At 42.9% G+C, this 11,294-nt stretch overlaps 1 protein-coding gene across 2 annotated transcripts in view; it reads left to right on the plus strand.

The window, feature by feature from the left end:
* Positions 1–10,565, plus strand: part of tbxas1.L (thromboxane A synthase 1 L homeolog) — a 28,415-nt gene extending 17,850 nt beyond the window's left edge. The window contains 6 exon segments of one of the 2 annotated variants that reach the window (NM_001096983.1): positions 1,748–1,878; positions 5,554–5,880; positions 8,032–8,120; positions 8,364–8,501; positions 9,017–9,179; positions 9,312–10,051. In NM_001096983.1, coding sequence (NP_001090452.1) covers positions 1,748–1,878; positions 5,554–5,880; positions 8,032–8,120; positions 8,364–8,501; positions 9,017–9,179; positions 9,312–9,386 — 923 coding nt within the window. In that variant the 3' untranslated portion in view covers positions 9,387–10,051. 2 annotated transcript variants of the gene reach the window in all.
* The last annotated feature ends 729 nt before the right edge of the window (positions 10,566–11,294 follow it).

Below are 11,294 nucleotides of genomic sequence, written 5' to 3' on the forward strand. Positions count from 1 at the left end.
ATAACTTTAAAGTCCTTGGGGCTCATTTATCAACACTGGGCAAATTTGCCCATGGGCAGTTACCTATAGCAGCCAATCAGTGATAAGCTTTTTAAAGCCAGCTGCAAGTAGAAAGATTAATGCATCAATTTGATTCATTGCCGTGGGTTACTGCCCATGGGCAAATTTGCCCAGTTTTGATAAATGAGCCCCCTTGCTAATTCTATCTCTGTATGAGATATGATAGCATTAGACACCTGATTCGGGTTTGGTTAGGTATCAAATAGAATATGTAACACTGAGACAGAATGCTTTGATATACAGATAGCTAGAATCTCAGCTGCCGTAAAGCAGGACAGGACTGCTGCTTACAATGGGGATCAGATAGGATCTGTGCAGCCACTGGGACAGAATGCTCTGTTATACAGATAGCTAGAATCTCAGCTGCCATAAAGCAGGACAGGACTGCTGCTTACAATGGGGATCAGATAGGATCTGTACAGCCACTGGGACAGAATGTTCTGTTATACAGATAGCTAGAATCTCAGCTGCCATAAAGCATTACAGGACTGTTGCTTACAATGGGGATTAGATAGAATCTGGGCAGCCACTGGGACAGAATGTTCTGTTATACAGATAGCTAGAATCTCAGCTGCCATAAAGCAGGACAGGACTGCTGCTTACAATGGGGATCAGATAGGATCTGTGCAGCCACTGGGACAGAATGTTCTGTTATACAGATAGCTAGAATCTCAGCTGCCATAAAGCAGGACAGGACTGCTGCTTACAATGGGGATCAGATAGGATCTGTGCAGCCACTGGGACAGAATGTTCTGTTATACAGATAGCTAGAATCTCAGCTGCCATAAAGCAGGACAGGACTGCTGCTTACAATGGGGATCAGATAGGATCTGTGCAGCCGCTGGGACAGAATGTTCTGTTATACAGATAGCTAGAATCTCAGCTGCCATAAAGCAGGGCAGGACTGCTGCTTACAATGGGGATCCTTTAGGATCTGTGCAGCCACTGGGACAAAATGCTCTGTTATACAGATAGCTAGAATCTCAGCTGCCATAAAGCAGGGCAGGACTGTATTAATCCTGTGCAATTAAAGGAAAACTATATCCCCAAAATGAACACTTAAGCAACAGATAGTTCATATCATATTAAGTGGCATTTTAAAGAATCTTACCAAACTGGAATATATATTTAGGTAAATCTTTCGCTTTTACATCTCTTGCCTTGAGCTGCCATTTCATGATGGTCTCTGTGCTGTCTCAGAGATCACCTGACCAGAAATACTACAACTCTAACTGTAACAGGAAGAAGTATGGAAGCAAAAGACACAACTCTGTCTGTTAATTGGCTCATGTGACCTAACAAGTATGGTTTGTTTGTATGTTTGTGAGTACATTGAATCCTACGATCCCAGGGGGGCGGCCCTTATTTTTTAAAATGGCAATTTTCTATTTATGATTACCCAATGGCACATACTACTAGAAAAGTATTTTATTATGAAAAAGGTTTATTTACATGAAGCAGGATTTTACATATGAGCTGTTTTATGCAATATCTTTTTATAGAGACCTACATTGTTTGGGGGGTAAAGTTTTCCTTTAAAGAAAAGATAGCTCCTACTATGGCCGCCCCAGAACAACATGGGAAGTATCTGTTTTCTCTGTATGTATGTTATACAAATACTGATTTTGTTTTAATTTTCTCCTGCTAATGAAAATCTCATCATCTTCTCTCTTGCCCCCCCCGCCAGTGGCGTTTCCGTCTATCATGATCCCCATTGCACGCCGGCTTCCCAATAAACAGCGAGACAGAATAAACAGCTTCTTCCTCAAGGTCATTAGGGACATCATCGCTTTCCGAGAGAATCAGCCGCCTAACGAGGTACCCGCCATCTCATTTCTCACCGCGCCGCATTCTGCCCGCGCCGCTGCTTTAATAACTTCAGTAATTGAGTTCATTACTGATCGAGTGCGGCGAGACAGACGTGACATTTTGTGCTGATGCCGTATCCGTACCCTCTGGCCCCGGCACTCAGGCTCGTGTTTGCACATACTTTGAATAGACGTTTGTATTGAAGCCCGAATAATTTCCCTGGAAGTTTCTAATGAGTTTTCAGATATAATCCCATTTACATGTCACGCCAGTCACATAGGAACAAGCTTATTCAATTAAAATAATACAAATATACAGAGAAGGAATGTTCTGGGCACACAAGCATCAATATGGCACCTCCCTCCTCCCATATGTATAAATATAAATATACAGAAAAGGAATGATCTGGGCACACAATAAGCTATACCCTCATACTGTACTGACTAAGCTAAGGGAATCAATATGTCACCTCCCTCCTCCCATATGTATAAATACAAATATACAGAGAAGGAATGTTCTGGGCACACAATAAGCTATACCCTCATACTGTACTGTCTAAGGGAATCAATATGGCACCTCCTCCTCCCATATGTATAAATACAAATATACAGAGAAGGAATGTTCTGGGCACACAATAAGCTATACCCTCATACTGTACTGTCTAAGGGAATCAATATGGCACCTCCTCCTCCCATATGTATAAATACAAATATACAGAGAAGGAATGTTCTGGGCACACAATAAGCTATACCCTCATACTGTACTGTCTAAGGGAATCAATATGGCACCTCCTCCTCCCATATGTATAAATACAAATATACAGAGAAGGAATGTTCTGGGCACACAATAAGCTATACCCTCATACTGTACTGTCTAAGGGAATCAATATGGCACCTCCTCCCATAAGTATAAATACAAATATACAGAGAAGGAATGTTCTGGGCACACAATAAGCTGCATGTTCAATTTCTGTTGTCTAAATGAATGAAAATCAATCCCACTAGGTATATTTTCCCTTTGCAGATACAGGTAACTGTGTATAGAGTGCCCTCATCAGGCTGCAATTCCATCTATTTTCTTTACCTGCTGATATTTAATAGAAGCCTTTAAAGTAAATAAGAACACGGATCTCATTGCCAGTTGTTTGGCAGGCAGAGAATAAAATAGGGTAATTGAATTAATTGCGCCTCCCAAGGTTACAGAAGGGGCAGCTCAGCCTCATTCAATGGGATCTTTGATTTTAATTATTGTGCCGGTTTGATGGATGGGGGAAACTTCAAAGGCTCGGCAAGTACAAGGGCTGCAGGGTGGAGTGGGGAGAGGCATAACATTAGGGGAGGCAAAGAGAGATGGGGGACGAACAAGAGATGGGGGAAGTGGAAAATATAGATATATTAAAGGTAAAATATACCTCCCTTTTTGACGTATGCTTATTCATTCAGTTGTGTTATGTAGAGAAAGGCATTAAAGGGGAACTAAAGTCAAAAATAGAATAAAGCTAGACATGCTGTATTTTGTATAATAAACATGAACTTACTGCACCACAAGCCTAATCAAACAAATGATTTATGCTTTCAAAGTTGGCCACAGGTGGTCACCATCTTGTAACTTTGCAAGACCAAGACCGTGCACATGTGTGATCTGGGCTGCTTAGGGATCGTCATAAATGATCAAAACAGCACAAGTCAAATAATATCTGCCAGAAGCCGATACAACAAGACTGATTTATAATCAGAATATACAGACTGCACTGGGTCCTGTGTTGTCATGTAATCTAATGTGGATTTTATGGTTTTTGTATTGTTTAATATAAACTTTCTCCAACTCTGCAGAACCAGCGGCTGCAGCAAAATAATCCTCCAAATAGAATCCCAGTTTATCTGTTTAAATCTGGCTCCATGATCTTTGTCCCTGCAGCTGGAGTTGGAAACAGTAAAGGGGATGTAAAGGCAAAAATAAAATCCAATACAAATCTCTACACAGTCGCCGACTGCTCTACAGGGAAACAAACAAAGCTGCTTGAGTTCTGCATGGCTGGGAAGTAAGGCGGGGGCTCCCCCTGCTGTTCATAAGTATGATTGTTTCAGTGCAGAGCAGTTAGGGACCGTCTGACAATTCCTATCCACAGCAGTAAATGAAGGAAGGATTTCACTACTACATACAGTCAGGTTTCTTATAAAAACGGTACACATTTTTTAATTAAAGTATATTGGAGATAGTTTTCTTTTTCATTAAAGAAAGTAAAAATGGGATTTTATTTTTTTGACTTTACATGCCCTTCCAGCCAGACATTTAAACAGACATTTCTGATTTCCTCCCCCCCCTTAGGCTCACAGTGTCATGCAACCTGTCCCTCATCTTGTTCCTTGGGAAGTGATGGATTCCAGGACTTGAAGTCCCTCTGCTTTCTTTAGTGGGTGATGCACAGATTGTGTTTAAAGGAGAAGGAAACCCCCTAGTCGCAAAAACCCTCCCCTGTGTTGCCCCCTCACTCCTCCCCCCTGGCCTTCCTGCCCCCCCCCCCCGGGCAAATGCCCCTAACTTTTTACTCACCCCTCTGCGCAGGTCCTGTCTACGGAGTTCACAGGCACCACACAGGGGAGGGGGAGGGCTTTTGCGCCTAGGGGGATTCCTTCTCCTTTAAGGGGCCCCATACTACTAAGTTGGCTGATCCCTTACTAGCAAGGGGGCTACAATTATTAACCCATTGGTTACATGTGGCAAGGCCCTGCCAACAATTAGAATTGTGCCCAGAGGAAAAAAAATGGACCCTCCAAATACTATTTGTGGTTTTTGAGTTATTTAGCTTTTTATTCAGCAGCTCAACTATTTGCAATTTCAACATTCTGGGTGCTAGGGTCAAAATTCCCCTAGCAACCATGCATTGATTTGAATAAGAGACTGGAATATGAATAGGAGAGGCCTGAATAGAAAGATGAGTAATAAAAAGCAGCAATAACAAAACATTTGTAGCCTTACAGAGCATTTGTTTTTTAGACGAGGTCAGCGACCCCCATTTAAAAGCTGGAAAGAGTCAGAAGAAGACATCAAATAATTCAAAAATTAGTTAAATTCCTTGATATGTCATGCAGCAATGTATATTCTTCTTCTATGTTTATCTTGACATACTTAATATGTGAATTATAATCTGTTGTGTTTATGAAAACCCAATAAAATGAAGTTGCAACAACAATTATAAAGAGAAAAAATTGTCAAATTGAAAAATTGCTTAGAATTAGTATGTTGTAGAACATGCTACAAGTTAACTTAACAGCGAACCACCCCTTTAACGAAATAGCCATCTCTGGTGCAGCACTGCAAGAGTTAAATAAATTTGCAGTGGCTGAATGCACCCCTCAGACACCAGGTCATTTTGCACTGATGATCTTAGGGTTTTTGGCTGTATCTATCTTATTAAACTAGTGGTTATTGGTGCACAGGGACAAAAGTAGGCAAATAATTTAAAAACTATAAAAAATGAAGACCAATGGAAAAGTTAACTTAAAGGAGAGCCAACCCTTTAAAGTAATCAGACAGTCAGCCAAGCAGTTCAGTGTTCAGCATTGTCATAAATGTTATCCTGGGATCAAATTTCAGCAATTAGTGCAAAACAAGGTATCAGGCAGGGACGGGTGATTGTTGAGATATAATTTTGTTGGTGTTACCTATTTATGTCTCCCCCAGAGACGCCGGGACTTCTTGCAGCTCATGTTGGACGCTCAAGACTCGGTCGGCCACGTGACAGTGGATCACTTTGACATAGTCAATCAGGCGGATCTCTCGGTGCCGCAGAACAGCCCCTCGGAGAAGCAGGACCGGGGTCAGGATCCACCTAGAAAATCTAGCAAAAAGCTGAACAAAGAGGAGATACTGGGACAGGCCTTCATCTTCCTCATCGCCGGATACGAGACCACTTGCAGCCTCCTCTCTTTTACCTCCTACCTGTTGGCCACTCACCCGGACTGTCAGGAGAAGCTTCTCAAGGAGGTGGACGAGTTTAGCCAAGAGCATGTGAGTGGGAGCCCTCAGGAACCTACACTTTTACAGGGCCACTATGTCTTCATGTCATTTTTATTCTATTTATGGATTTGCTGGAAATTAGCTGAATATGCATCGATTTTATTTTTTTTGGGTTCAGCCTTCCTTCTCCCACAGACCCTCCAACTTAATAATGATGCCATTCAGTGTTATATCCAATAGATGGCACATTCAGGGGGCATTTTATCCATTGTGCTCAATGATTGGTTACTATGGGTAACTGCCCACGGGCAAATTTGCCCAGTGTTGATAAATGAATCCCAGTGTGTGCAAAAAGAGAAATTTAGAAACATATAGGATGCCATCTGCTGGCTGACGTAAAGAAATGCAACACCTCAAATGCCTTTTTGCTTGTAGACCTTTAATGGGTTGTTCACCTTTAATTGAAGTTTATTATGTAATAATGGTAACCATTAAAATGAACGGTTACTATGCTGTAGAGAGTGATATTACGAGACAATTTGCAATTATTATTTTTTTGTTTATTTGTAGCTTTTGTTATTTAGCTTTTTATTCAGCAGCTCGCCATTTCAGCAGTCTGGTTGCTACAGTCCTAATTCCCCTAGCAACCATGCATAGATTTGAATGAGAGACTGGAATATGAATAGGAGAGGGTCTGAATAGAAAGATGAGTAATAAAAAAGTAGCAATAAACGTGTAGCCTTACAGAGCATTTGTTTTTCAAAGCTGTGACCCCCTTTTGAAAGCAGAAAAGTCAGAAGAAGTTCAAAAATTATAAAAATAATAAAAAATAAAGCCAAATTGAAAAGTTGCTTAAAATTAGTATGTTCTAGAACATGCTAAAAGTTAACTTAAAGGCGAACCACTACCTTTTTATTAAATATATATTTTTGTTTTACATTTAAACATTTACAAAACCAACAGAAAAGAGAGAGGAAAGAAGAGAAAGGGTGTAGAAGGGAGGTGAGATAAAGGTACAAGTCATATACATTACATGAGTTTAGATGTACTTAGACATTTTGAATATTTAGCCAGGTACCCCAAATGGCTTCAAATTTTCCTGGGCAACCTCTAGCCAGATTGGTCAGTTTCTGGTTTGAGAGAGAGAGACATTTATCAGTTTTTGCCAATACTGTATTGAAGGGGGGTTTAGAGATTTCCAGTGCATTAATATGGCTTTTTGGCATAATATAGGAGCTGTCGGTAACACATTCTGGAGTAGGAGTGAAGCTGCAAATCCCCTGTTAACCCCAAAAGACAGAGTTTCTGGTGAACGGATATTTGGTAGTGCTAGCTTTTCCTTGAAGTACTGCACCCCAGAATGTCTGGGTTACCAGACAGGACCAGAATATATGGAACATGGTGCCAGTTTCAACTCTGCACTTTCATACATCTGATACTGTTAATTTTTTGCCAGGCGATAAGGGGTTAGATCGGCTCTGTTTAGGAATTTTATTTGTATGAACCTGTCCCTCGTAGAGATGGATAGTTCAGTGACAAGCTGAAACACCCCTTTAAAGGAGAACTAAACCCTAAAGTTAAAAAAAACCCTCCCCCCCCCCAGCATAGCTGCTACCCCGGGCAAATGCCCCTAAGTCGTTACTTACCCTTTTATGCAGATTCTGTCCAGCGAAGTTCACGGGCGCCATCTTCAGTTGCTTAGGTAATCTTCGGAATGAGACCGGCGCTTCAGCAATTTTCGTGAGTTTCGGCCATTGCGCAGTTGTCGCGAAACAGAAGATTGCTCCAACTGCGCAGGCGCCAATAAGCCGGTCTCATTCTGAAGATTACCAAAGTGGCTGAAGATGGTGCCCGTGAACTCCGTTGGACAGAATCTGCACGGAGGGGTAAGTAAAGACTTAGGGGCATTTGCCTGGGGGGACACCTAGGCTGGGGGGAGGTAGGAGGGTAGGGGTTTAGTTCTCCTTTAAGGAAATAGCCATTTCTGGTGCAGCACTGCAAGAGTTAAATAAATCTGCAGTGACTAAAAGCACCCCTTGGATGCCTGGTCATTTTTGCACTGATGATCTTAGGGATCTTTTTGGCTATATCGACCACAGGGACAAGAAGTGTTTTGCATATCTCTGGGCATGTTTATAGCAGGGGCATGTTAACACCGTAATTGCTGGATTCAGCGCTCAATATGAATGTTCCGTCTTTCAGAAAGAAGCCGACTACAATACGGTGCATGACCTGCCCTATATGGACATGGTGATTAATGAAACCCTGCGAATGTACCCGCCAGCATACAGGTACTGTGGCACATTTACAATTGTATTATAGCAAATACCCTGGCCAATGGCTGCCTCTTCCACCAGTGCTGGGCATTTTCTAACACCCCTCGTTATGTCCAGTATGTCTCAGTAACAAATGAGTGACATCACAATTGAGCTGCACCCATTGTGGTGTCATTGCAGGCTCTGTAGCCCCCCTCTCATGGAAAGGCAGTAACGATGCCCAAATATCTGCTTTTTCCTCTGGTCTCTGTTACACAGATTTGCCAGGGAAGCAGCCCGAGATTGCACCGTGATGGGGCAGAATATCCCGGCTGGCGCTGTGGTGGAAATTCCCATCGGCTGCTTGCAGAATGATCCGCGATTTTGGCACGAGCCGGAGAAATTTAATCCTGAGAGGTAACTGATATAATTTAATGATAATAATATGTCTGGCCCTCTGATTGGGCTAAAGTGCCCCATGTGAGCTGTCAGGGTGATTAGGTAGTTCATCAAAATGCCTTAGTTTGAGGCTCCTACCCCTCCCATTCTACACTGCCCTCAGAGTGTTTTAGTCCCAGACTCCTTGCCCTCCCCCTATCAACTGTAATCAGTGTGTTCTGGTACCACCCACTGCTTGAGTCAAAGGCTCCCTGCTCCATCATCCTGTAAGCTGCCATCAGTGTTTTAGTCCCACCCACTGCTTCAGTCACAGACTCCCTGCTCCTCCCCCTGTAAACTTCCATCAGAGTGTTTTAGTCCCACCCACTGCTTGAGTTACAGACTTTTTGCCTTTCCCCCTGTAAGCTACCATCAGAGTATTTTAGTCCCACCCACTGCTGGAGTCACAGACTCCCCACCCCTCCCCCTGTAAGCTTCTATGAGAGCCACAGATTCGGCGCTATCCTCTGATTGTGGTTGCCCTCATTTGGCAGATTTACAGCAGAAGAAAAGCAGAAGCGCCACCCATTTTTGTTCCTCCCGTTTGGAGCCGGGCCCCGGAGCTGCATCGGGATGAGACTCGCCCTACTGGAAGCCAAGATCACCCTGTACAGAGTCTTGCAGAAGTTCCGCTTCCAGACATGTGACCTTACCCAGGTGAGGAGGAAAGACACCCCCTATATCCCATAACTACCCCTGTATATTAAACACAGTGTGGAGCATACCACTTACCCCAGGGGGGGGCAAAAGCCCTGTTGTCCATTATGCTCTGTTTTCTCTCCAATGCAGATCCCTCTCCAGCTCAGTGCAATGTCCACACTGAGACCTAAGGACGGTGTGTATGTGAGGGTGGTGGCTCGCTAGTACAGACGCTACAACTGCAACTGAAAACTCATGTCTGGGGCACATTACCCCTTTGTCGGATACAGAATATCCCATTGGAACAAATAAGCAAATATCAAAATACTTGCCCTTTAATAGGTAAAACCCACCATCATTGGAGTGTCTCTTCCGCTTTATAGAGACAAATAGAGTCAGACCTTCTGGGAACATTCCTAGTGGGTTATATACAGAATAAAGAGTCTCAAAATAAGGCCAGGATTTGTATATTGCCCCATGCCCTGATATGCTGTAATTGCCATCCTCAATTCCCAAGGAAAGGTAACTGCCATTTAATTTCCAGTGGTGGAGCTTCTATTCCACCCTATATTTTTTTCTGCCTAGGTCATTTTATAATGGAAACCCTTCTGTGCCCCCCAGGGACTGAGCTGTGGAGGGGTCAAGCCCACAAGTAGAAGTAAAAGAACAGCATTGGTATTCCATGTACTAAGCACAATTCAGCAGGAACAGTCCCCTAAGTTTGCTCATAGTCTGTACAGAGAGATCCCATAAAACTATGGCAGCATAGGAATTCCCCTGTACTAAGCACAATTCAGCAGGAACAGTGTAATTGGGGCATTAATAGTAAATATGGAAATTTCTTTGTGTGCATTTATAATACTATGTGAATAAAAATCTCTATACAGTGAGTGTGTTCTTGTGTATCTTCATGTGAAACTTGTAGTTTTGTACAGTTTTGGGCTCCCAGGCACAAAAGGGAACTTACTGAAATAGAGGATTTATGGGGGTGTTATACACAGAAGCCCTTTGGCAGAGAGGATTTGCTGGGTATGAAACAGGAGGGACTGATGTTGCTGAACTACTCCTTCCAGTATGCTTTAACCTTTTATAATATATTGGAGTAAGCAGGGAGTTATCCAGTTATATTTAGTAAGCCACACTTGAGTAACAGTGTTACATGCCCTTGAATCCAGTACCTTAATGACAAGACTAGGTGCTTTCACCCACATTTGGTACAGTCCAATATACACTCATTGGGCCCCATGTGACTTTAGTGTGGGTGACATCATTAACTGACAAGTGACACAACTGTTACAGAGGAGCATTTACCTGCCGAGCATTTCCAGCAACTCCCTCAGACCCAGAAGCCTCTTTGTCAGAACCAAAACCAGAAAATGAGCAAAGTGAGTGGCGGGTCCAGAAGAACCAGGGCAAGGAGGCCAATGAGCAACCGGAGAGGAAGGCGCAGCCAAAGTGCAGCTCACCGTAGCCGTGCTCAGCGCCGCAGGAGGAGAACCGGTACCACTAGACGGGCCAGAACCAGTACAGCCAGACGGGCCAGAACCAGAACAGCCAGAAGATCTGATCTCACCAGAATGATGTCAAGAGACTATGGCTCAGGTATGTTTCTTATAGACAGGTTTCTCCCTAGAGCTGCTTATATTGCAGATACAGAAATCTTAGATCACAGCTATAGGATGTACCCAGTCTGTAGTGTAGATTTGTTTCCCCTTTATTTAGGGTTTGAGGCCCATTTTATTGGTTGATTTTGGTGCTTTCCTGCAGCAGACTCCTCATTGGTACCGTTTGTCAGTTGTACATTTGAAATGTCTGCCTCAATAGTGATGAGTCCCAGTCTCTCCCTTTTTATTCTCTGCACTGGTGGTTCTGACTCCTGAAAAAGTCATGCAGTCATGTTACATTTTTCAGGAGTCAGAAATAAAATAAGGAAGGGGAGCTACAGTAGCAAGCATTATATATACATTTATAGCATAGAGACATAGATTGTAGCAAACAGCTCTGTCACTAGGGGGCGCTATTGTACAACTCTGGATTTACTTGTAGCTGTGACTGATTGAACTGAAGTCTCACACTGATTCTGGTTTCTTTCTTACAGATTATCGCAGTTAAACCACTGAGGAGCCTGCGGGG

The sequence above is a fragment of the Xenopus laevis genome, chromosome 3L (genome assembly GCF_017654675.1).
Source record: "Xenopus laevis strain J_2021 chromosome 3L, Xenopus_laevis_v10.1, whole genome shotgun sequence".
In the NCBI taxonomy this organism is placed as follows: domain Eukaryota; kingdom Metazoa; phylum Chordata; class Amphibia; order Anura; family Pipidae; genus Xenopus; species Xenopus laevis.